This window comes from Vipera berus (genome assembly GCF_964194415.1).
Source record: "Vipera berus genome assembly, chromosome: Z".
In the NCBI taxonomy this organism is placed as follows: Eukaryota; Metazoa; Chordata; class Lepidosauria; order Squamata; family Viperidae; genus Vipera; species Vipera berus.
The window spans coordinates 32939980-32967599 of record NC_138205.1 but is presented as its reverse complement, the minus strand read 5'-3'; the positions used below and the strand labels follow the sequence as shown (position 1 = coordinate 32967599).

The following is a 27620-nucleotide window of genomic DNA, read 5'->3' as shown; positions in this document are numbered from 1 at the left end:
AGCTAGCCTGCAGTACTGCAGTCTAACCACTATGCCAATACCAATAAACACAGCAAGATTTTTGTTAAATTGGCTTAAGTACCAAATTTACAGATGATGTTGTTAGATGATACTTGGAAGATGCCATACATTTATTAACCTTTAAAAGAAAAAAACACTTCAGGAAGTGGGGTACTCTTATCCATTGCTTTTAATCAGTAAGGCAATATAAAATGAGATACTCCAGAATCTATTGTAATAGATGGTCTCTTAAGAGCAAGCTAAAAAGCAATGCTTTCTTAGAGAGACAAAAGCCACTGGCAATTCTTTAAATACTTATCGTCTTTTTTTAAAAAAGTAATGTTATTGAGCAAGTCAAGGCAATCAGAAATAAGCTGTTCTTCATTGATCTGACCTATAGTACTGTGAGCAGGTAACTTTGGTTCATAGATCATTTAAATTTTCTCTAACGGAACAATTTTTCCTATTAGAAGAAAATAATGTAGTCTTTCAGTATGAGGCTAAGCGATAGACTGCGGTTCGCTCGCTCGCTTATAGAACGCCTCTTTGATTACAAAAGCCCGCCAAGTTCCAAAACAAAGATGGTGAATCAAGACGTCAATGAGAAACACCTTACGGCAGTAGCCACAGTGAACCAGCGATTCCAATGGCAGACGATCAGTTGCCCAACGAAAAAATGGCCGCCTTCCCTATTCGGAGATAGGACTGTAGCCCACAGTGAAAATGGCCATTATACTTCACCGGCTAAATATTCGCGAGGTGCTCGACCCGATTCTAAGATGGCGGAGGGCCGTTGGCGTGAGGTGAGAGTTCCCTGCATCACGTGACAGGCAAGACGGGGGGTGTGTGTATCCCCGTCTTGTGTCCCGGCGGAAGAGTGGAGGGAGTCGTCTGAACGGCAACATCTTACAGCGAAGGGAAAATAAGACGGCGCGACTAGCGCTGGAGAACCGGAGACACGCCAGTCACCACGGATTCATCCGTAGCCAACGCGGCGGCCGGGGCGCAGCCACCTTCGCTGCCGCCGCCGCCGCCGCCTCCGTCGAGGATGTCGCGCAGAAAGGTGAGCAAGTGCAAACCGAACCAACCTTCTTATCCTCTCTTTCCTTTTAATCTATTTAAGACCGTCGGGCTCGAAAACCAGTTAAAAACGTAGGCCTTCAAGCCCATGTTTCATCTCGCGATACGATTGGCTAGTCCTACCTCCCGCCGCAACTTCAATGGCCACCTTCGCCATCAGTCAAGCGCAGTCCCTTCCCTCAACGGTTATTTGTTTCCCTCCACCCGTTCGTTGACTGTCGTAGCCCTCCTCCTTTCGTTCCTAATTGGCTCGCATCTGAACCATCATTGGTTGAACTCCTTATCATTTTCTACTGGCGCGGTTTTTCCCCCCCTCCCCCTCCGGCTCTCCTGTATCCATTCTTGGCTGCGTGCTTTGGGTGTGGATGTTGAGGGTGGCATTGATTGGCTGGGATTCTGAATCGGCATCCGTGAAATCCCACCCCGGTACTATTTCTCAGTTTCTCATTGGGGAAGAGAGTGATACAAAAGTCCAACCCCTGCACTGGTAATGCTTGCAGGCGAGGGAACATGGTAGAAATGAATCAAAGCATGGTAGACAAGATTAACTGGGCAGTGGGCTGTTTTTTTGATCATTACAATTATATTTCCATATTTGCTAGAACTCAGTTGAGTGCTCGTAAGTTAAATCTGTTTATAATGGAACTGCATTTTTAACATGCCAAACATTTTTAATGAGCTATAAAACCAGGGTTTTTGTAATAAATTTATTTTTTCTTTTTTACTGAAGAGCATTCAATTAAAAAGGGGTTTTTGGTAGTCATTCATACATGGACGAACGTTATGATACCATAATTTAAGGCTAGCAAATTTAGTGTGGCTTAAACTTTTGTAAAAATACTGCTAGCTTTGCCAGGTCTGTGAAGAGTTAATTCATATTTAAAGAGACTTTAGGTATGTGTAGAATCTTCTACCTTTGTAGTGGCCATGTAATATCAAATTAATGAAAAATAATGTACTCTGGTAACTTACTTGTATATATAATTATGTCAAAACTATATTTGGGAGATAACTACTTATAAAAATCATTCAAAAACTCTGATGTAGAACAATTATGGAAGTTTAAAAAAGCAAGTTATTGGATTACCTATTACACCTGCTATAGGTGCATACCTGTAACCCTTTTCCCCCTCTAATATATTCTGATCCTTTCAAAACTCAGCAATAGATACATAGATTCAGCAGGTTTCCTGTAATTATGCTCAGGTATTAGAATAAATGCACTCTATAAACATATTGAGGGTACCTGACAGTTAAATTAACACAGTGCACTGAACCTAATTATGTTGTTTAGTCTTTTATGTTTTGTAGGAACTCAGTCCCTGAGGTTGTAAACCATGAAGTATGGCATTGTGTGATATATAACACTGCTGTTGTTTTTGCTCAGTATACTATGATTAAACTAAGACAGTTTGTGAATATAGGAAAGTGTGTCTTGTTGCATCACTACCCTCATCACTGCCCTGGGAATGTTTTATATTATTGCAAAAGAAAAGAATTAGGCCTAGGCCTTTGGAAGAGTTGATTACAATACACTCTAAATGGGACTTCCTTTGAAGTGCATTGGGATATCCTGCAGCTTGTTTAGAATGTAGCAGCACATGCAGTTTAGACACATTATGGTGCACCCATTCTTGCTATATGGGTTTTCAAGTACAATTCAGAGTACTGATTGATATCTTTAAAGCTCTTGGTGGTATGGGATGGTATGGATCAGATTATTTGCTGGTCTATATCCAGTGGTTTCTGTTTATGTGACAGAATGGGCATACTCTTGGTACCCTCAGAGTATCTTCCTGATGAATCTCAGGAAGCATGCCTTTTCTGTCATGGTGCCTATCAAGTGAAACAGCTTCACATATACTCCTACCACCACAAGATTTGGAGTGCCTCAACTCTTAGTCTTCTGAAAGGCCATGAAGAGCTGACTTTTTCCCCAGACACTGGCATCAGGATGTTAGTGATGGAAACTGTGCATGGATGTTTGTGATTGGTGATTACAATGATTATATTGAACCTTGACCTGTTTTATTTTCATTTAGTTTTTTAAATACATTATATGGTCTCATAGAGCTTATAATAAACTAAAGTTGTTGTGGGGAAAATAGGAAAGAGGAGGAAGAAGTATTAGGTATGTTAACTCCCTGAGTTAGTTATAAAGTAATAAAGGCAGGATAAAAGAAGTCTTAACAGATAGTAAAATAAATAAAGATTTAGAATCATTAATTTTGATAGTTGCCCTTTTCCCATTAATTTCATGTTTTTACTGAGATTTCATTGTAAGAACCTGGGTGACTTTTTTTTGGAATCATGGGCTTGTTGGTTAAAAAAAAGTACATTGATGTTTCCCTTATATGACCTGCCAGTCTAATATAGGAGGAACTAAGTTTTATATATAATGCATATGACAAATTGGCTTAGGACTTTCTTAATGATATATCATTATAGTCTTATATAATTTAATGGATGGTTGAATACAAAGAGGATAAAGAGAAAACTGAAATTCACCCAGGCTTTAGTCAGAACTAAATGTCTCTTAGGAACATAAGGAATATTTTAAATGTATAACGCTGCAGATTAATTTTTGAAGAAGACCCAGTTTTGTATAGTATTTAAGTCATCACATTCCAGATCAGGAGACTGGGAATTTTGATCCCATTTTAGGCACAACATAGACTAGTTAGACTAGTCCCTCTCTGTCAAGGCTAGAAAGGAGCCAGTGGCAAACTATTTCTAAAAACCCTTGCCTAGAATACTGCAGAAATTGGTTCAAGGAATCAAAACTGACTCAGAATTATCCCCTCTTGTCAATAAAATTGAGGTATACATTTGCATTAAAGTATCTGTCTTATGTGCTGTTTAATTACTTATTTTAAACATATTTATAGCTGTTCATCTTTCAACCAAATCTGGGTGGCTCTCAATTAAAAACTAAACGTTGGTTTTTCAGAGGAATGCAGGAAGCAGTTCAGATGGAACAGAAGACTCAGATTTCTCTACAGACCCAGAACATACAGACAGTTCAGAAAGTGATGGTACATTACGCCAGTCTGCCCGTGTGACACGATCTTCTGCTAGGCTCAGCCAGAGTTCTCAAGGTATATCTAGATCTTTTAGAATTTTTCATTTTGGGTCTTAAACTTCTGTTTTCAGAGAAAGGATGCTTGCAATGATTAGATATTTCTCCTAAGCTTTATCTAAATGTGAGGAGTGGTATCATATGTCAATGAATTTCTGCCTATTATTCATGGAAATAAAAGTGAGGTTATAATGAACCATATGATGGCTTTGCTCCCACTCATCCTGTGGCAATTTATTTGTGAATTGTTTCAAGGTCTGTTTCTTGGGAAAATACAAAAAAGACAATCTATAACACAACATCCTCAGAATCATACCATCTTTGCACCATCTTTGATCATTATTTAAACTGAATGTGGGTTGTCAACATTTCAGGAAAAGAAAATCCAAGTAATCAAAACAATGAACATATATAAAGAATATTTAGATAAAGAAATATATGGGCAAACTAGTATAGCACAATAAGGAACAGTATTCCATTTATACTCTGTATTCCAGGCTCCTGTATTCCAATACCATTATGAACTGAAGATTTACATTATGAACTGTTTGGGATTTACATTTTCCTCTAAATTTAATTTAGATATGCAATAATGCAAGGAAATAGATACCATCAGCTGAAAAATGTGCAAATCTTGCCCATTTTATAGATCCTAAAAGAATAGCCATGTTAGTCTACTACAGTAAGAACCACAGTGAATATGGGTGACATGTAGGCTCTGCAATGATGTTTCCTAAAATGAGATGCTGTGTTTCTCCTTTAACAATCCCTTCCAATCTTACATAGATTCTAGCCCAGTTCGTAATCCACCATCATTTGCAGTAGAAGAGCCTGTTTATTCTACTCGAAGAATAACCCGCAGTCAGCAGCAGCCTACTCCTGTAACTCCAAAGAAATATCCTCTGCGACAAACGCGTTCATCTGGTTCCGAAACAGAACAAGTGGTTGATTTTTCTGATAGAGGTTTGTACATGTGAATCGTTGTGCTCCTAATAACTGCTATCATGGGGAGATGGAGAATTGATTTATAAGCTAGTATTTGGTCAACTTCCTTCGTAGAATGTTTCAATAGTAATATACCAGATTAAAAGGCAATATCTTTGCTTAGATCATATTTAACATCCTAGGTGTTGCTTGATGTCACATTATGTGTGAAATAGAGACAAAAAACCAACATTGTGAGGGTGTTCATTGTAAGTCACTCTTGATTATAACAATTTTGGTTGACTGATTTTTTTGTTCATCTCCAGATTATCTCAAGGATAATCTCTCTGGCACTGTGTTCCATTTTTAGTGTAGTGCTGACACAGAAATGACTTAGGAAACATTTATTCTTTGTATATTTTCTAAATTGGCAATGTCTTTGTATCCTGTCCTAATTTTCTCTCTTCTCAACAGACACAAAAAATGCAGCTGACCATGATGAGTCCCCACCCCGCACTCCAACTGGGAATGCTCCTTCTTCAGAGTCTGATATTGATATCTCTAGTCCCAACATGTCACATGATGAAAGTATTGCCAAGGATATGTCCATGAAAGATTCAGGGAGTGATTTATCCCATCGTCCCAAAAGACGACGCTTCCATGAAAGCTATAATTTTAACATGAAATGTCCCACCCCTGGCTGCAATTCATTAGGTACAGTGGAATAATTTCTGATCTGAGTTTTAATTTTTAGGATTTTCTGTTGTGCAAACTTCATATGTGTTCTTTCTGGTAAGCAATAAACTATACTTCTTTGGCTTTCAACAGGACACCTGACAGGAAAACATGAGCGACATTTCTCTATATCTGGATGCCCTCTGTATCATAATCTTTCAGCTGATGAATGCAAGGTAACTTATTCTCAGGATGTATGTAATGAAGAAAAGCAGGTGGAAAGTAATAATTGTAATAGGAACAGAGCAAGAATTAATATGCTTTAATACATATTTGCAAATTGCAACTTCTGAAAGATAGTATATTTTATCCATTGTACCAAGATATGGGTTGTTTTAACCATAACTTTAGGCTTGGTGGTCCCATGAAAATGGTTCTACCAATTTCTAGATTCAAGGTCCATATTATTCCTTTAAATTACATGATGTAGGAAGGGGATTTATATAATATTTCTCTGGATTTCAAGGTGAGAGCTCAAAGCCGAGACAAACAAGTGGAAGAGCGGATGCTTTCTCATCGACAGGATGACAACAATAGACATGCTACCAGGCATCAGGTAATTTCTACTAATTTTGTATGTATTGTTCAAATCTTAAAGAATTTCACTGGAGACATTCAAGTTATTCAGTTTTTATTTTTTAAAATATATTTTGCTCACTTATACATATGTATTTTATACGTTTTTTGCTCAGAAAGAGGGAAAAGAGTTTTGTGTACAGTGAGGGAAACATTATTTGATCCCCTGCTGATTTTGTACATTTGCCCACTGACAAAGAAATGATCAGTCTATAATTGTAATGGTAGGTTTATTTTACTAGTGAGAGACAGAATAACAGGAAAAAAAATCCAGAAAAAATATGTCAAAAATATTACAAATTGATTTGCATTTTAATGGGTGAAATAAGTATTTGACCCCTTTGCAAAACATGACTTGGTGCTTGGTGGCAAAACCCTTGTTGGCAATCACAGAGGTCAGACCTTTCTTGTAATTGGCCACCAGGAGAGATTTTGTCCCACTCCTCTTTGCAGATCCTCTCCAAGTCATTAACCTTCAGCTCCCTCCACAGATTTTCTATGGGATTTAGGTCTGGAGACTGGCTAGGCCTTAATGTGCTTCTTCTTGAGCCACTCCTTTGTTGTCTTGGCCGTGTGTTGTGGGCCATTGTTATGCTGGTATACCCATCCACGACCCATTGTCAATGCCTTGGCTGAGGAAAGGAGGTTCTCACCCAAGATTTGACGGTACATGGCCCCGTCCAATGGTCCCTTTGAGGTGGTTAAGTGGTCCTGTCCCCTCAGCAGAAAAACATCCCCAAAGCATAATGTTTCCATGGTGGGGATGGTGTTCTTGGGGTCATAGGCAGCATTCCTCCTCCTCTAAACACAGCGAGTTGAGTTGATGCCAAAGAGCTTGATTTTGGTCTTATCTGACCACAACACTTTCACCCAGTTCTCCTCTGAATCACTCAGATGTTCATTGGCAAACTTCAGACGGGCCTGTACATGTGCTTTCTTGAGCAGAGGGACCAAGCGGGTGCTGCAGGATTTCAGTCCAGGGTGTAGTGTGTTACCAATTGTTTTGCTGACTATGGTTCCAGCTGTCTTGAGATCATTGACAAGATCCTCCCGTGTAGTTCTGGGCTGATTTCTCATTATTCTCATGATCATTAAAACTCCACAAGGTGAGATCTTGCATGGAGCCCCAGACCGAGGGACAGTTATTTTGCGTTTCTTTATTTGCACATAATAGCACCAACTGTTGTTACCTTCTCACCAAGCTGCTTGGCAATAATCTTGTAGCCCATTCCAGCCTTGCGTAGGTCTACAATCTTGTCCCTGACATCCTTGGTCAGCACTTTGGTCTTGTCCATGGTGGAGAGTTTGGAATCTGGTTGATTGATAGCTTCTGTGGACAGGAATCTTTTATACAGGTAACAAACTGAGATTAGGAGAACTAATCTTGCTGATTGATAGGGGATCAAATACTTATTTCACTCATTAAAATGCAAATCAATTTATAACTTTTTTGGTATGCATTTTTTTTGGATTTTTTTTTGTTATACTGTCTCCCACTGTTAAAATCTGCAGTTACAATTATAGACTGATCATTTCTTTGTTAGTGGGCAAACGTACAAACTCAGCAGGGGAATTTTTTTCCCCTCACTGTGTTTATTTCTGAAGAATTGACATATTGCACATACAAAAGTCATGCTCATATGAATAATCTTTTCAGCTCATAATTTGATGCAGTTGTGCATTATGAAAAGCTGTTCTGATTCTAAACAGAGTGGATGTATAAAACAGGTGCCATAAAGTACTAGGGAACCCATGGAATATTGGCGAAGCCAGATACTGATCAATCTGTCTGTTTCCTAATCAAGTATTTTATTTTTTTACTCCCTGCAAGGCACCAACTGAAAGACAATTGAGATACAAGGAGAAAGTTGCAGAGATGAGAAAGAAGAGGAATGCAAGCTTAACTAAGGAGCAAAAGGAAAAATACATGGTATAGAAATCTCATTTCTTTTCCTTAGAGAATAAGCCAAATGTTAAGATATCCTTTTTAGTTTGGTCTCTCCAAATGTTTTTTTTATTGTGCTTAACCAGTGTATGGTAAGTCAGGAAAATGAGAGTTAAAACATAAGGCATCTGAATCAATACTTTCCATGCCATGGATTCGCAAAGAAGAATTGTTTGAAACAAGTTCTGAGACGGATAACAATGGCTGAAATGGATAATAGTGACCTATTGAACATTGAGCTGTGTTAATCCTATTGTTTGGAATCCATATGTGAATTCCAGCTTTGTGATTATAGCACGTCTTTTTATAGCACAGGAAAAGGAGCGAGAGAGCAATGTGATAGCTATCTTTTTTCAACTAACCATGTTAACATTCCTTGTATTTTTCCCCCATTATCCAACCAGCTGAATTTGCTCTAAAGCACATTTTAATTAACATTTTTAGACGTGAATGTTTTCATAAAAGCCTTTCAGTTCTCTAAAATTAACAGGGAAGATAGTGATACCACTGAAAGGAATTTTTAGACTTTTTCTTTGACTGTTTATCCATCCATGCCCACCCCCTAAACAAATAGGAGGTGGCTACCAGGAGTTGCTTCCCCAAACTTCAGGGGACATTTTTTTCTTTGTGATTATGAGATATTTCTTCTGTTGTTGCTTTAGGAGCACAGACAAACCTATGGCAACACTAGAGAGCCCCTTTTAGAGAATCTGACCAGTGAGTATGACCTAGAACTATTCCGACGAGCGCAAGCAAGAGCTTCTGAAGATCTAGTAAGTAGGACAGAGCTCATTTAATTTCATGTCCCAGCTGTGAAGTAATAAGCCAGTTATACTGGCAGTGTATGCAAATAAGCCAGTTCACTGCAGTGTATGCAAATTTGCTGTAAATGGATAGAACCAAACCAAGCTGATGGAAGGAAGCAAAGCTAAAAGTTGCACGCTTCATAGCAGTGCTCATAGTGTTTTTGAAGGTTAAAGATTGGTCTTGGCCTAATATATATTGGGGATACACACCAAAAATAGACATGTACTAAGTAATTGAAAATGTGTTCAAATGTTAATGCATTCAATTCAATTAAATAACTTAATGTTACTCTCGGGGTATTTCATTAATCTCTTTGGCTATTTTAAAAAAATATATACGGTAATTTATATGGTTATAGCTAATTTCAAATTAAAAATGCAATAGAAAACCATTAAGAAAGAATGAATCAATGAATCACTTCATATACCAATGAACTTTTCTGACTTGATGGCTAAAATAAAAGATTAGCCTATTTAAATAACATTTTGGCCAGACTTGGTTTTCTGATGTTTGACAATTTTAGATTAATATATAGACATATTAACTAAAAGCATATACTATGCATAGCTGGCTCAGGAATTCTGGGAATTGAAGTCCATGAGTCATAAAAGAGCCAAGGTTGCCTATCCCTGTACTATACTGTATATATGCATATATACTATAGATATAATAGGTATAATAAGTTAAAAGCGTAGTCAGTAAACAAAGCAAACAAAGGATTACAAAGCAGTAAGGGAGATAATAAAATGTTGGGACAGTTACCTTAGCGAAACAGAACAACTCTTCCAGCCATTCATCTTTGTATTGTTTTATTCTTCAGTGAGAGCATTTTATGAATTGCTCCATATCCAATTTATGGATCAAATTCACTGATTTTTTTTTTAAAAAGTGCTTAGCCTTATTCAGTTCAAAATTGCTCTCCTTGATGATCACAAATTGTATTTGCTACTGATTTTTTTTAAAAAACAACCCTCTAGATTTCTGAAATATAAATTGATTCATCTTTCTTACATAGATTAAGAAACCAGCTGGGAAAGACAACTCTGAGTTGAAATAAACCCATCAGTTTGGGTTTATTTTCAGATGTGGCTTTTTTTTTACCTTGAAGATTGTTTAAAAAGGTTTTGTGGATTCCCCCCCCTTTTTTTTCATTTGCTGCTTACCCGTATGTAATCTTTAGATACCAAAGAAGCATCTTATTTTTTTAAAAAAATGTACCCTGGTTCCAGCAAAAGCATCTCTGGTGTACAGTATTCTTAAGAGAATTGTCTCCAAATTCAGAATACTAAATTTTGTATTTGATGGAAGGATTAACCCCCAATCCACTTGGAAACAAAGGCTTTGTGTTGAGAGATGTGCAGAGTAGTTTCATATCTCTGTTGATCAGAAAAATAGAATCCTCCTCATAACCCGTCTTCTTTCTTTAGGCCTTGAGCAAGGTTTTTGACCTTCTAGATTTCCTATCTCCAATGGCTAATTGCAAACAGAGCTGCACAGTTGTTCAGGTTAACTATTATTATTCTACATAAACCATAATTAACTAATTCTTTTCTTTCCTACTTTTTGGAGAAAAGGAGAAAGAATAGATGTATGCCATTTTGCCAACCAGAGGCACTGTCTTCCTATTTTTTCAATATTATCTGGAAGTACATTGGGAACATATTTTCTTCATAAGGAAAGAGGAATTGTGACAGGTTTGACACAAAAACTTGTGCAGTATCTCCTGTTTTTGTTTGTCAGTTTTACAGTACCTGTATATGATGAACCTGCAACTACTGAGTGTCAGGACCTGGATATCTCCTAAAACTAATGGATTGTATATAGTCATCTGAAGTGCAAAGGTCCCTGAGAGAGTTTGAACTCCTTAGAATAACATTAGGCTACCTACATCTAATGAGTCCCAAATAGGGCAAAGCCGGTCACATAGTATCTGCTTCTTAAATTTAACTGCATATGATCAGTGAAGCCTAGGAATAAAAATTATGCTTTCATTGTGTGTTAATAGTGCCAAAAACTAGGCATCATTTCATTATATCCACAGGGGGGTTGCACAAATATGCATGTATGGTATAGAACATCAAAGTAAAACTGAATTGGGATTGTGGTTTTCCCCTTTCAAAATAAACAATTACTTGAAGCTATTAAGGTTTTTTTTTCAAATAGAGAAATCATTTAAAAACTTTGCTGCTCTGTTTTTTAATTACTATGGCTGTTTGTGTAATGGTTATTTTCTTTGGTTAACATGCACTGTGCTAATCTTGCACACCGCGTTTAACTTAAAGCGGTTTTTAGCTTAAAAAATAACCTGGTTTGCATGTAACTTTGAGCCAAAATGTATTTTAGTTCTTGTTTTGGGTTTGCAAATATTTGAATCTAGGTATTGGGAGTTGTAAATGAAGATTTAAGACTTAGTATGCTGTGTGAAACCAGCAAGTTATGATTAATTCAGTAAATAGTTTATGCAGCATACCAGTTGATTCAGGGGCAAAGCTCTCCATGGGATGGGGAAGGAAAACAAAGGTTATAATTCTGTCAGCAGACATTTTAATACAAATTTTGCAAATATTGGTTTTGGAGGGAGTCTGATTTTGGCTATAGTCTTGTTCCTATTTTCTTGGAAATAATTATCAGTGAATTTGATGGGACTTGAACAATTTTGTTTTCGTTTGATAGGAATGTATGTTAATTATTAGTTTATTAGTTATTACCTCAATCCTCTTTCAATTAGATGAAACTTTACTGGAGCAAGTTCTGCATTGATTAAAGACATACTTTACCAGATGGAGAATCCTGTTGAGTTTGTATATCTATTGACAGTGTAAAATAAGCTGTGACGTAGAAAATATCTTACTTTTGCTTTTCTGAGGTTGGATTCAATGTGAATTGAAAAAAAATCTTTTCTAGCAATAATTTTAAGATTTTACAGTGGCTTAAATAATTTTATCCATTTTCCTCTTCAATAAATGAGTCATTGTTTCTGTGAATAGGAAAAGCTGCGACTTCAGGGCCAAATCACTGAAGGTAGTAACATGATCAAAACAATTGCTTTTGGCCGCTATGAACTGGATACCTGGTACCATTCTCCCTACCCAGAGGAGTATGCCCGGCTTGGTCGACTCTATATGTGTGAATTCTGCCTCAAGTATATGAAGAGTCAGACAATACTTCGCAGGCACATGGTAAGTTTTTGACTTAGAGGTGTACAATGGAAAATTATTTCTTTATTCAAATTTGTTATAGGCAGCCAAATCCAATACAGACTGGACAATGTACAAAGTAAAAAAAATCTAAAAACAGGTAAAACAGAAAAGCACACGGACAGCCAAGATTAAAACAATGTTAAAAGCAACACAGGTTTTAAAATTATTAATATATTTTGCACTGCATTATTTGCATTAATGTGTAACACAAATATGTATATTAATATACATTATATTATTTTTATACTTGAAACAAACAACAATAGCAGCTCTGATCTCTGATGTCATCTCCTGGTGATCCTAATTTTTGCAGCCTAAATCTGATAGCTTTAACCCTCGCTCCTCTTGTATTTACAGCTACTTTTTTTGCTATGATGATATACTCTAATTTCAGAAAGGGATTATTTTAATCATGTTTTATTATGGATTTCTTCTGAATCTGTGTTTTCTATGTCTAAATATAATTTTGCATGTGGTAAGGAATATGCTATTGCCTTCTACTGCTTTGGAAATTTAATCTTGTAAAAAAGGCAGTTTGTATTTCCCTGTGAATTTTCTGGGAGAAGATGGGAAATGCTGCAGATAAATCAGTTCTGAAGAATGCTGCCGTGACCCCATCTTAAATAACCATTTCCAGCAGCAGAGAATCCAATTTGTGCATTCTACCACTTTCTTCTAGTGCTTAATTGTGACTACCTTAATTGCTTTAGAGAAGAACACCTTTGTCCTTCCAAGCAGCTTCACATTCGACTTCCAATATAGATACAGTGGTTGCGCTGGCTGTCAGTCATAGCTGGGACCGAAATTGTAATGGTTATGACAGAGGGGAGGGAGGCCAAATCACACGTTGAGTTTTACAAGCTTGGAAGCACTATCTGTTTACCATTATCTTAAATTCAACTGAACTTAGAGCCGTCACAAACGGATTATGTGCAATAAAATTGGTGTTGACAATCTGTCTCTAACTTGGTCTTTCCTATTAAAATGAGTTTTATTGTGATAGAAAAACTTTAGCAGACCTGTTTTGTCTCATTAAAAGGAAGGGAGAAAACACTTTTCAAAAGGCCCATGTAATATAAATTAGAAGCCTTCTATTGAATGAACAGAACCTGAAAGATTTGAATTTACACTTTGCTATTGGTATTAGAGATATTTAATGTAGATATACCTTTTGTATTTTGTCTTATTATTACGTGTCATGTAATATTACTTACATAGTTATAGCTACCCATGCTTTCTTTTAATTAGTTTCATATGATGAAATACTTTAAAACAGTTCACCTATTCTTAATCAGAGCTCACTGGTTAGTAGCCTATAGCCAATACCAGGTTCATTCTATTTTCTGAATAGAATAGACCTCATTGCTTCTGAATCCAAAGTAATTATTTTTCCTCTTCAGTAGTATATTTGAAAACCAATTATGACAGTAATGCTTGTTTATCACTCTCCATAGGCAAAATGTGTCTGGAAGCATCCTCCAGGGGATGAAATTTACCGTAAAGGTTCAGTCTCAGTATTTGAAGTAGATGGGAAAAAGAACAAGGTAACTGTGTAAAGTGGAGTGGATTTCAGGAAGGAAGAGAACTTGGACATTTTGTGAACCATCTGTAGGCCATACAAGTGGCTTTGCTAGAGATTTTTCATCGCTGTTGCTAATCATCCTGAAACATCTCACTCCATGCTGGTCCCAAAGGTGCTTTTTCAAGAGGCAAGGATTTATGTTTCTTTCAGGCAGAGACTCATTGAGGCTACTTGGAGGTTTACCTATTTGTCCTCAGAGTCACCTGGGTAGTGCAAACAGGTGTGGAACCTCCTTGGAATTGTTGAAAGGATTATGTTGTAGACTGGAGATAGATTATGTCGTATTCCCCCACCCCCCCAGCCCTTGAGAGAGGACTGTTCAGTTTTAACATAGATGGCCTCTTTGACCAGCTGTCTGCAAAGAACATAAATCCTTCCATTCCCCACCATCCAGTCAGAGCTGAAGAAGCTTCTTGGATGAAAAGTGAAAAACAAAAAAGTCCAGTTGCCTCTTGAAAAAGCACCTTTGGGATATCCATGACCTGGATGACTGAGAATCTCCATAGTCATTCCATACAGCTGCTTATAAAGGTTTGGAGCAGAATTAGATAGGTAGGTAAGGTAGTGGCAGTCCTGGGTTGTACCAATTCATTGCAGATATAGGTTCATGTTTTTGTTTATTGTTTCAAAGCTAAAAAGGAACTTCTGGGCCTTTGGGGACACTCACATAACATCTGTGCAAATCCTTAAATCACCTACATCTTTCAGAGCTATGCAGCTGCTTTCTACCATTACAGCACAATCCTAGGACAATAGATATTTGAAACTGCTACTCACCAAGTATTAAATAAATGCAGGGGGCAGGGAGTTGGGATTTTGGCTCACTATTGTTTGGTCTGCAACAGTCTTCTTTAGAATACTAAGAAAGCTCTACCTATTGGTTATGCATAGATTTTTTTTTGTTCAGCTTGTATGAACTCGTATCTTGTGATAAGTATTGGGAGGGTAGATCAGCTCCTGTTAATCTTTCATGGTACTAATATCTTGATTCTCTTTCTGATTTTTTTCCAGATATATTGCCAAAATTTGTGCCTCCTGGCAAAACTCTTCTTGGACCATAAGACTTTGTATTATGATGTTGAACCATTTCTTTTCTATGTCATGACAGAAGCTGATAACACAGGATGCCACCTAATAGGCTATTTTTCCAAGGTCAGTAATGATTACATAGGATCTATTCCACTAGTAGGGCTTTGTGCATCAAAACAGTGTGATGATGCCTACATTGCCCTAGCTCAACATTTGGAAACATGGACGCTTAGAGGTAAAAGAAAAAATTGCTTACTCTAGGATTGAAATTTCCAGGCTATTGACACAATTGAGGGGGAGGGAGATATATAATGTTTCAAATGTAGAGTCACTTTTATTATATCATAAAATTTACTGCAGGTAGTCCTTGACTTATGATCACAATTGGGGCCAGAATTTTGATTGCTTGGCATGTGGTTAGTGAATTATCATATCACCAGACCTGATTTTATGACCATTTCATAGGGTCGTTAAGTAAGTCCAGTTTTACCCAATTGACTTTGCTTGTTGGAAGCTGGCTGGGAAAGTTGCATATCACAATCATGTGACTGTTGTAAATGTTGTTGTTAGTTGCGAAGTTGTGTCTGACCCATCGCAATCCCCTGGACAACGTTCTTCCAGGCCTTCCTGTCCTCTACCATCTTCTGGAGTTCTTTTAAGCTCACGTCTATTGCTTCAGTGACTCCATCCAGCCACCTCATTCTCTGTCGTCCCCTGCTTCTATTGCCCTCAATTTTTCCCAGCGCTAGGCTCTTCTCCAGTGAGGCCTTTCTTCTCATTAGGTGAGAGGGCCGGATGCCATGATCTTGGTTTTCTTAATGTTAAGTTAAGTTTCAACCCAACTTTTGCACTCTCCTTCTTCACTTGCAACAAGAGGCTCTTTAGTTCCTCTTCACTTTCTGCCATTAGAGTGGTATCATCTGCATATCTTAGGTTGTTGATATTTCTCCCAGCAATCTTAATTCCAACTTTTGATTCATCTAGCCCTGCCTTTCTCATGATGTGCTCTGCATAGAAGTTAAATAGACAGGGCGACAGTATACAGCCTTGCCGGACTCCTTTCCCAATTTTGAACCAATCAGTGGTTCCGTGTCCAGTTCTCACTGTTGCTTCTTGATCCGCATATAGGTTTCTCAAGAGACAAATAAGATAGTCTGTTACTCCCATCTCTTTAAGAACTTGCCACAGTTTGTTGTGAACCACACAATCAAATGCTTTAGCATAGTCAATGAAGCAGAAGTAGATGTTTTTCTGGAGCTCTCTAACTTTCTCCATGATCCAGCGTATGTTGGCAATTTGATCTCTAGCTCCTCTGCCTCTTCGAAATCCTGCCTGTACTTCTGGTAGTTCTTGATCCACATACTGCTGGAGTCTAGCTTATAGGATTTTAAGCATAACTTTATTAGCATGTGAAATGAGTGCAATGGTGCGATAGTTTGAACATTCTTTGGCTCTGCCTTTCTTTGGAATTGGAATGTTGTTGTAAATGTTAGCCAGTTGCTAAATACTCAAATTCCAGTCACATGACTGTGGGGGATAGTGTGAAAGTTGTAACTTTGAGAAAGGGTCATAAATCACTTTTTTGAAGCCTATGTAGCTTTGAATGTAACTAGTTAAAAGGTGGTAAATCCAGGGCTATCTATTAGTGTAACTTGCTTTACTTATGAATGTGTATTTATTTAAAATGGAAACATAATTTATTTTTGACAACAATAAATATATTGATTAATTTTTCTTGAAAATGTTTTTAATGTTTATTGCAAATGGTATGAAAAACTGCTAAATTATAAAGGATGTAGTTTCTCTTTATTTGTATCTATTGTTTTGCCTGCCTACTACTACTAATCATGAAAACAGAAAGTAACAATAATGTAAAACAAAACAAAATCTTCCACTGTCTCAAATAGAAAATGTGGAGCAAAATCCAAATCTTAACATACATATTTTTACTATGTAAAGTTATCCACTCAATATTATCAATAGTTTTTTCTTCTTTTGATCCTTTGATTCATGAAAACTAATCAAACTTCTCTATGCCTTTACATGTTAATTGCTTGATTTTTACCTTTTTCTAAAATGACTAGTTTGTTCTCTGTCTGAACATTTTAACGTATCAATGAAGATGTACAGCTATTAGGCAATACTTCAGAAATTCCAGATTTGGAAACAAATTAAAAGCCTATTAATAACAATTAGGGGAAAAAATGCTAGGTTTTCACATTCTAGTTTAGGCAAACATAGTATCCCCCCAAAAAATCCAGCTTTAATCACAGAGTTCAATTATTTCTTTAATGCACATGTTGCTCTCAATTCCATATACAATCACACCTACAAATTCTTCTTTTCTACAAATGTCAGTTTTGGCTTACATTAATTCTTAACTAATCAAATATACTCTTGTTTGTGATTGTTTACAAGAACAAACCCTAGTAAGGCTACTTCCTAAACTAATAGTGTCTGGTTACTTTCTGAGCTTTCTTAAACAATCTGCAACTTCACCAATCTATGAATCCATTAGATTAATTGAATTATCAGTAACAATCATATAAGCATCAGGAGAACCAGATTGGGATAAACTGGTCTGACAAAGAATTGATTTATTCAGTTTGTTTATCTAGAACTGATTAATCATAAATTTCATACGTCTGTGAAGATTCTCAATCATCCAGGTCATGATTGTCCCAAAGATGCTTTTCAAAAGACAACAGGACTTTTTTCCTTGTATATGTTTTGCTTCTCCAAGAAGCTTCTTCAGTCATGAACTGAAGAAGCTTCAGAATGGAAGAAGTTTCTTGGATGAGAAGTGAAACATATTCAAGGAAAAAAGTCCAATTGCCTTTGAAAAGTGCTTTGAGAACATAAGTTTCATAGATTTTCTTCTGATCTTTTACATAACAGATACCTACCGTGTTTCCCAGAAAATAAGACCTGGTCTTATTATTATTATTATTATTATTATTATTATTTTGCCTCCAAAAGAGGTACCAGTCTTATTTTCAGGGGGTGTCTTTTCCACTCACCTTATGGCGGTGGCACCAGCAGCCCCGCCCAGCCGGCCCACTTCTGCAGCTGAAGGAGCAGCTTCATTCTGCAGCTCAGAATGGAGCTCAGACCTGCATTTCGCAGTCAGAGGTGTTTCCGGAAGGCCTCTGCAGCCGAGAACCCAGATACGGATTGAATCCATAGCTTGGTTTTTAGCTGCAGAGGCCTTCTGGAAAGGCCTCTGACTACAAAATGCAGGCTGAGGGATGCCGCAAAAGAAGTGGAGAGGCAGTTGTAGATTCATGGGAGGCCTGGTAAGTGGGTACGGGACTCGTGGGGCAGCTCCACCCCCCCCACCCCCACCTTAGCTTGATTTTTAGGCGTGTGCCTTGCCCCCAATTTAGGGCTTAGTTTTGGGGTAAGGCTTTTTATTAGGTCCAACCCCCTCCCAAAATCACGGTAGGGCTTATTTTCGGGGTAGGACTTACTTTTGGGGGAACAAGGTAGCAGGCTGCCTTTAAAGGAGTTTGATAATCTAGTCTAACAAATATACCAGCTAAGTCTTCATCCCTGGATGGTTGATTGAAAAGTACTGGGGAACAAATAAAATAATTGTGTGAAATGGAAAGGCACACTAGTATGTGCTGAATATCTTTATCAATCATTATTTGTTTGAATTGATGAATGCAATCTAAGCAGGCCAGTTTGGATTTTCTTGTTTGGAAATGGGAAGTCATTTTTCAGAATGATGTTCAGGATTTGGATTTCATATAAGACAAAAATTATGCAAGTTGACTGTTAAGATTCCAAAACTTTTAAATTTTGCTTTGCACATGATGGTTACCTTAAATTAGTTTTCAGTTTTAAACACACACACACACACACACACACACACACACACACACCTGTGAATGTGTGCTTTTGGTTCTGTTTCTATGTTTTTTGGAAGCCTCATATTAGTTTAAATTGTTGGGGCAACCTATTGCTCTCCTGAGTTGTATCTCCCTATATCTGCTGTTTAGATCAGAGGCTACAGGTGTGGTTCCTAGAGACTTGGCCCAGTGATAAAATAGGAAGAAGGTATTGCCACCCAGTCCATTAGTGAAAGTACTGATGCTAAATAGGTGGGGCGAAGGGATCACTGGTAAAGTAAGGATATAATAATTGATTAAGAAACTGGATACTCAGAACTTCAGAATCTTCTGAAACTAAAGGACAGGGTATTTTGGAGAGGAGTTATTTAAACCAAACAAAGAAAAGTGTGATTTGTCTCACTATAAGCTGAGGTTCCAGAAAACATTATTTGGCATACCAAGATGTGAGTATCTCATAATCATAGGCTTAATGGCCTATGCTTCACTGGGAATATCTTCATTTATTTGTTTATTGTTTTACTCAGATTTGAGCCAGTCTGTTATTAACTATATTTTTACATAATTCTTATGAAATACTAGCCTGAAATGCTACTTTGTTCAATTTTAGGAGAAGAACTCATTCCTCAACTATAACGTTTCTTGCATCCTGACAATGCCTCAGTACATGAGGCAGGGTTACGGCAAAATGCTTATTGATTTCAGTAAGTATGTTTACTTATATATGTGTAGACAGTAGATGATAATATTAGCCAGTAATAACGAATAATAAACATAGAGGTAGTCCTTGACCTACAACCATTTAAAGTTATACTACAACTAACCATTTGAAGTTATAACAATGCTGAATGAATGGTAGCTATGACTGGTCCTTGGAGTTCCAGCCATCCCAGCATCCCCGTGATCATGTAATCATAATCTGTACCCTTTCAGCCCGTTCACGCTTAAGTTTGCAATCTTCCCAGTTGGCATTCCGGAAAGTCAACAGGGGAGGCTGCAAGTTGCTGGGTTAAGTCTCCCCTGCCTGCACACCCTCCCCCAGCTTCTCTGCACTCACATCGTCCACTTGTGCACCCACCCCACACAGCATGACGCCTCTAGTGCATCTTTCCTAACCTACCTGGTGCTTCTCTAGTGGACTCTCCCTTTTTGTTTCAAACTCAGAATAAAAGTTCCCCATTTAAAAATACTCTGTTTTAAACCTCTCATGTTGGTTGCACGAACTCAAAAAGGCTTGAGGATTTTGGCCACAAGTTCCTTGTTCCCTTGTTTTTTCCACTTTCGACACAAGAAGAATAAGTGGTGGCAGCCCATGCTACTTGCTACTAGGAAGCCAGTGAGATTTTAGACATTTTTGAAACTTTTTTTAAAAAAAATCTGTAAGATGAAATGGAAATAATGTCAGATTGAATCAGATCTCAGCAGAGAAACTTGATCTTTGATTACATAAATAACAGCCCTGAGTTACTGAGCCAAAATAGAAGATATAGGTATCTAGTTGCTCACATTAGACATTGCGGCAGGATGTTGTGTTACTCTTTGGTAGCTAAAAATTAGGAGGAGTGTGGTAGCACTTTTTCTAATTAACCAATATTCATTGAAAGGCATAAGCTTTTACGAACTATCGCTATGTTGGTTGCCTACTTATTCCTATTAATACAGCTTGTTGGTCTGAAAGGTGCTACTAGATTCCCCCGATTTTTATTGTTCGTACTTTTTTTCCCATTAGCACCAATGGGAATTAATAGGTATTTAATACTTTCTCCTGCCATTTTGAACTCAGAACACTCTACGCTCAAATGTTTTGCACATCCCTGGTAAGTACCAGAAAATATGACAGCACCCTCCCAAATAATTGCTAGTGACTATTATTTGCTGTAACAACAAATCAGGACAGCTCTCAGCTGAAGAGTTCTCTAGAAATACAATAGAATCTAAACTTTGTAAAGCAATAAATAAATAACCCAGAAAGAATTTACCTAATAGAAAGTTATACAATGACACCTGTAATGGAGGTCTAAAGCAACTGCTTAGAAATGTTAGTAGCGGTACGTTTAGTACTTAGTACATTTAGAACCTATGAGAAGTATGGTTTAAAACATCTAGTCAGGCAGGTTGCATCAATCCCAAATCATATCAGAGATTGAGAGCCGTTTGAGGTATAATATTCTGATGTGTCAAAAGATTTAGAAAGAATTCTTATCTTTTTTAGTAGGGATATACCACTGCAGGTTCTTCATTAGAGTTCTAATTTGCTGCCTTCTTGCATCTGATTTCTGCAAATCTAATATTCTAATACAGTCTTCCATATTTACTCCTAACCTAATACATTGTATAGCGATTTCTTCCATATTTACTCCCATCATGATAGTTTTTTTGGATAGCAATTTCGGTACTGTCTGGTGTACTTTCAGACAGGAAGATTACTAACTTGTCCCAGACCAATGGTACCTTTTGAACTAGATTTAAGATTTGCCTTGTGCACTTGCATTTTATTTCATACGTGCTCTAAATTCAAGACATTTGAATTTTGGAGAGGTTTGTCCGCCACAAAGTATTTGAGCTCGCCAATAATGGGCTTACAGATCCATCTGTGGAAGTGTGGTGGAAATAGTCTAAAAATACCTCTTAAGACCAAATTGCAAAAGTTTATGTGTGCTCCCTAAACAGGCTATTTACTCTCCAAAGTGGAAGAGAAAGTTGGCTCTCCAGAAAGGCCCCTCTCAGACCTGGGACTTATCAGTTACCGTAGTTACTGGAAGGAGGTTCTTCTCCGTTACCTGCATAATTTCCAAGGCAAAGAAATCTCCATCAAAGGTGGGTTCTTCTTTTCTCCACTCTCTTTCCTTAAGTTCTAATTCTCACTTTACTGTGGCCACACGGAGAAGTTTTTCTTAATTTATTTTTGCCATGAACATCTTTCTTACTACGTTGCAAAAAAAGGGAGGTATTTTAAAATGAATAAAACCTAAGAACCTATTGAGGAATAAGTCAAGGTGTCCAGAGATTTTTAAAAAATCTGATAATCTCTCATTTGTCTTTCATTGCTGCCTAGATGCTTTCTCCCCCATTCTTAATCCTTACTTTTTGTGCCTGTCCAGTGAATTCCAAAATAACTTGGAATCTAAATGGAGAATAAATAAATGCATGCTAATACATGCTAATGTGTTGAAACAGTTCCAGCCCAGTTACTTCAATCTATTTTTCTTCCTATAGGAGGAGAAAATGTGAAATACCTCCAAACAATAGCAGCTTAAAATTCCTCTCTCTGTTTTGTCTTCTAGTACCAGAGAAGACATGGTATCTCATAACTCGTTTGCTTCTGCTTCTGTGGCTCATCTGGATGAGCAAAAGAGTTATGTGAAGCAGCTAATCCTTGACTGGAGAAAATCACATTCAGTCTTTTGCCCTCCCTTCTGAAGGGCATGCTTTGAGATTATAAATTCTGAAAATGGTATATTCTGTTCTTTTACAAAGCTACAGGAACTTGTCCTCTGGCTTCCAGTCTTTATGTGACTGCAGGAAACAGCATCAGTAGATCATCCCGTATATTTATTTCAGTAATAATAGACCCTTGTATCTTTTTATTCCAGAGATTAGCCAAGAGACAGCTGTCAATCCTGTTGACATTGTTAGCACTCTGCAAGCCCTTCAGATGCTCAAATACTGGAAAGGCAAACACCTGGTCCTAAAAAGACAAGTAAGAGTTTGCCTTGCAATTTTGCATCTTTATTTGGGATGTTTGTGGGTACTGACTGTTCTGAATATTTTTTTTGGTGGGGGGGGAATTGCTCTCCTGCCCTAGATATGCTGCATCAGAAATCAGGAGTCTGTATGCATTATCTGAGCACAGAAGTCTCTTGCAGGACTCTCTTCAGTTTTCCTGGGAACCATAGCTGTCTGAATATTGTTGGAGATCTAAAGAGCTTTCCATTCCATGTAAACATAAAGCAAAGTAAACAATGGCTTATAGAATTTTGGGATAGCTGAAGAAAACAATATTTACATAGTGTCCTGTTTCCTGTTTCTCTTTTGATACCTTAAACTGTTCACTCCCTATGGTTGGGATTGGTACTGGTTCCATTTATTGTGTTTGCCCTAAAGAAACAAGACATATACATGTTAGGAAGCAAGATTATAAAACAATGAATAGGATAGGCATGATGTCAACTCTGCTAACATCGAATGTTCTTGCTTGACAAGAGATGAAGAAGCAGCTACTTTATATGATAAACTTGTGTATTGCTTTAAGAGCTAGGATTGTGGCTGGTGGAAGGGAGGAGGAAGACTACCTCAAGGCCCTCTGAAATAAAAGAAGATAAGAACTTGGGGTTGTCTAACAGAAGGGAAACTGATTCTTTAAATTAATTGGAGAATATGACAAGATTAGAAAGGTGGAGAATTGTGTTTAATATATTGTGCAAGGGGGCGGAGATTTCAGATTCCAGCTTCCTTCGAGCAAGCCTTTGCTGGTGTATTTGCCTAATAAAGGACTTTTAAGGTAAACAATGCCTCAGAGTCACTTGAAAAACTCATACGTCGGAAACTTGAGACATGACATTACAAATGGAGAAAATGAAATATAGATGGTACCAACTAAAACTGGGATGTTTCATTTAGGACAATGTGTATTCTTTCTTAAGCTGAGAATTGCCCTTGACTTTTGAGTTTGCATATTTGGGGACCAAATTCCAAGCTAAATTGGAAGAGCTGTGAGATCTGTTCAGTTTTGTTGCTCAGAACAAATTCTTGAAAAACTATATATAATTTTTATACAAGTGTCCTGGTGATAGATGTTTAGGTTCTGATAAAACAAAGCTGTTATCATTCTGGTCTAAGGCATTCTGACTTACGAACAAAATGGCCATTTCATCAAATCTGTGGGAACAGAAAATACAAATTGTGACAAAATCAGTACAGGTGAACACATTGTTTTCTAAAGCTTTCCTTTAATGTATTTTCTTCTTTTTTATGCAACTAGGTTATAGCTTCACTCTCTAAAATAGTATGTCTGAAATAATGTATCATTTTTCTACCTGTAGCAAAAATACAGGAAAATAGGATTCTTTCAAAATTAATCAGAGAATTTTTTTTTTTTGGATTTACACACAGAGGTTCTTACTTAAGAAAGCAGCGGTATTAAACTGTTCTTGTGAGATAAAACCATGCATGTGTTTATACATATAGGCCACTTGACTAAGCAGCATTTACTTCTTCAGAGCTTTCTTAAACACCAGCAGGGTTGGTGCTGATCTGACCTCAGGTGGAGCCCTGTGCCAAAGGAGAGAGGCAATAACAGAACTGTTTTAGTTTTCTTAGCTTGAAATTCCTGCCAATATTAATTATAGTGTTAATAATAATGATAATAATAATAATGATAATAATAATAATATTAATAATAATAATAATAATAATTATTATTATTATTATTATTATTATTATTATTATTATTATTATTATTATTATTATTATTATTATTATTATAAATAAATAAAAATAGTTATGTCTTCTGTAGATACATTTCCCCAAGCTTTTAACCTGTCTTTCTTTTTCTCCTGCTCTTCTCAGGATCTTATTGATGAATGGATAGCCAAAGAGGCCAAAAGATCCAACAGCAATAAAATCATGGATCCCAGCTGTTTGAAATGGACCCCTCCCAAAGGCACTTAATTAATCAGTCTTTCCAAGAGGTGTGAATATCCCATTTATGTGCTGCCATCATCACCACTGTGGGTACTTTTTCTTTTCCCAGCACTAGAAACATCCTTCCAGATCTTGGACGTGTGATTGCTCGTTACCAGCTCTTCCCTTTCAGATATTTCTGCAGTGTTTTACTTTTTATAGAACATTTTTAACCAGAAACCTTGTCCCGTGAGGCAAGATTGAAAATATGAGAGTTCTGGACAATATTAACATGGCCTCAAGAAAGTGCAGTAAGATATAGTTGCTCCTCCATCAGTTATTTGCTCCTAGCAAAAAAACTTGGGTTGGTTCTCACATTTATAACTTCTGTTTAGCCCTCTGAGATGTAGTCCACCTATGCAATATAGTGGAATTGCAAATGTGATGGAAAGGATCATATTTACTGATGGGGTAGTAGAAGGGCAGTAGAAAGATCAATTTTAAATTTCTCTGTTAAAGTAAAGCTAGTGGGGCTAGGGACAGATATTCTCATTAGTCCCATTTCTATACTAGTTTTCATCTGCACGTTTTTAATAGATAAAAGAGCACTAAAAAAATAACAGCAATCCTGTGCCTGTGTTCTGAAATGCTCCAATCTATTCTATTCATCCTACATTTCCCTGCTATTCTGCTGCATGTGTATATACAGTCTAAATGTATTAACCACATGACAAGGTACAAGTAATAAGTCATCCAGCGCTTCCTGGAATCCTGAATTGCTTCTGGATGTGCAAATTTCTCACATTTATTTGCAGAACCTAAAACCTTTTTGATTTTGACACCTGTGTATTCCAACATTTTCATTAAAATATTTTTCCCACTTCAGTCCACCAAAAGAGTTGATGGGCAAGGAAGCTTCAAACTGGCTTTGATTTCTGAGAATAGTAATGGTCTTATAATTCTGGATACAGGGTATCAAAAGCAATGAGTCAGTCCTCTGTGAATTGGATTTTGTAGCTGGGATAGTCAGGTCTCTTGAGGGGGAGATGTCAGGCAGGAAAGATGCCACATTACCTGGTCTTGATAGCGTGCCTAAATGGAAAGACAAGATGCCATCACTCAATCTGTTATAATTTTGGAGAAGTGACCCTTATGGCAGACTGACTTCCAATACACTTCAAGAGTCAATTAAAGTAATTTGGTCAGAAAAAAATTGCAAGATCAACATTTGAACCTTGGCATAGCATCGTTTTACTAATTTGGCATAGCTCATCATTTTGGATTAGCTGTTTTAAGGCTCCTGTGCTTGAAGCCCAAGGAATATGCATAGAAAAAGATTTCATTAGCTGGTGAGGAGCACTGCTCTTTTTGCCAAATTATTCCTTTGCAATACATCGTTATATACATTTGGCAGTTTTGTGATTTATTATTCAGTTTGTGAAGCTGCTGGATATGCTGGTGCCAGGCCTTTAAATTCGTTGTGGCTCACTGAATGTAGTCTTTATGATGGCTTGTATTTTTTGGCCTTACATTGGCAATTTGCAGATTTTCCCTGCCAATGAGACTGTCTTGGTCTGATAATTTTCTTATTCTTTTTTCAAGCAGTCTGTAAGGAGATTGACAGTTTCAGCTGAGCTGCTCCATAAATGAATGTTGAGAGATGACTTAGAAGCCACTGAGGGCAGGTGGATAGTTATGGGCAATTTTAAAATAATTTTTATTGTTTTACAAATGAAAAATAAAGTCTATTATACAAGGTTACCCAAAGATAAATTTTAATCTCATTTAATCTTATTTTAAGATTTGATAAGATGTTTATCATAAGATGACTCCAGTATTTTAAAATTGTAACAAATTGAAAATAAAACTTCAAAAACAATTATAATAGACCTCCAGCATCAATTCCATAGTAAGCAAGCCCATTTCAAACGAGAATGTGTTCATCTTTTAAATACAGTCTTTGATTCAAGTGAATCCTCAAGCAGTAATAGATAATACTTATAACGCCTGGGAATAATGGAAGAGAGGAGTCAGAGCATTTTGTCCAATGGAAGGAAATTTGTAAATTGTTAAGAGTAAAACTCTTGTCCGTTGTAAGTCAGGTGCTACAAGTATTTTAGTTTGCCTATTTCTAAAACCTCAATCTTCCTCTATTACAAAAAGGAAAACTGGCTAGTCTGCTACACTATTATCTGCCATTTTCAGTTTTGTATAGGTGGCAACGTATACATAAAGAATTGGACTACCAATAGTCTTTGTAAGGCTTCTTTCCCTTTTGCATGTATTATTGGTGTGGAATTACATCTCAGCTGCTGGCCTGTGTCTCTGCAGTCTCTGCTGCATTGGGTAGCTCTACTGGCCAATCATTTGACCACAGATGTACATGATATTATACAATAATATCCCAGTATTTGAGATGGGAACCTTTTTCCAAATGAGACACAGAATAACCTGGCACTGGGAGTACACTTACATGCAGCAGATCAAAGTAGCCACAATGGAGATTAATGGATGATTGTGTGCACCCCAGCTTGAAGTATGGACATTTACATCCTGGGTTTGATCTTGAGAATGCTTCCTGTGCTTAGGCAGTGATTTGTTTTAATTCCTGACGTGGATTATGCAAAGACATGGTATATTTTATTTGTTTGGGGGCTGCAGAAAAATGGGCTTGTGTGTTCTGCACTCTAATTGCAGTTTCCACAAAAGGAGGAGTGTGGGTTTTAATGGTAATGTTTGGTGACATATATGAGAAATCCTGAAGATAGTTATCCATACAACTATGCCTTTCACTCCTGCCTAGCATGCAATTGTCAATAGTAGACACCTGCATGACATACCACTTCTTTTCAACTGAATATTTCTTTAAAAAATGTCCTTTTGTCTCCCATCTTGAGAAAAACAGACTTGTTCAGTCTCCACAAGGATTTTTAGATAACAGTTCCTATCTATTTGTTCCTGTGTTTAGTTCTGCCTTTTTATTGCCATCCTCAGTCTGCAGGATTTCTATTTCTGAATATTGTCTGGCAATTGTTCTCAGCTTCTAGATTATTGCAAAAATGGGGTAATGCTCTTGTGACAAAGGGAGGCTGGTTGTTCTTGTACAGAAGCAAAACTGTTTTCCTGGATATTTTAGAATATGCTATCAATGTATCAACTTCTCAATAAAGCATGTTCTCTGCTCTCA

The 27620-nt window shown here is 37.1% G+C and overlaps 1 protein-coding gene across 3 annotated transcripts; it reads left to right on the top strand.

Moving 5' to 3' along the window:
- Positions 1-546: 546 nt before the first annotated feature.
- KAT7 (lysine acetyltransferase 7) lies at positions 547-27620 on the top strand. Of its 3 annotated transcripts, XR_014028616.1 has the most exons (16): positions 547-1063; positions 4031-4178; positions 4946-5122; positions 5558-5797; positions 5912-5994; positions 6285-6374; positions 8226-8324; positions 9002-9112; positions 12134-12325; positions 13801-13890; positions 14940-15080; positions 19422-19515; positions 20541-20628; positions 21482-21628; positions 22405-22511; positions 24380-24506. XR_014028616.1 is itself a non-coding variant. In XM_081345139.1 (15 exons), the coding sequence occupies exons 1-15, from the start codon at positions 1049-1051 to the stop codon at positions 24479-24481; spliced, it is 1836 nt and encodes a 611-aa protein (XP_081201265.1). In that variant the 5' UTR covers positions 819-1048; the 3' UTR covers positions 24482-27620. The 3 variants fall into 3 exon arrangements, 2 of the variants coding, with proteins under 2 accessions (XP_081201265.1, XP_081201266.1); XM_081345139.1 differs by lacking the exon at positions 20541-20628 and having other exon boundaries at positions 819-1063; positions 24380-27620; XM_081345140.1 differs by lacking the exons at positions 9002-9112; positions 20541-20628 and having other exon boundaries at positions 819-1063; positions 24380-27620.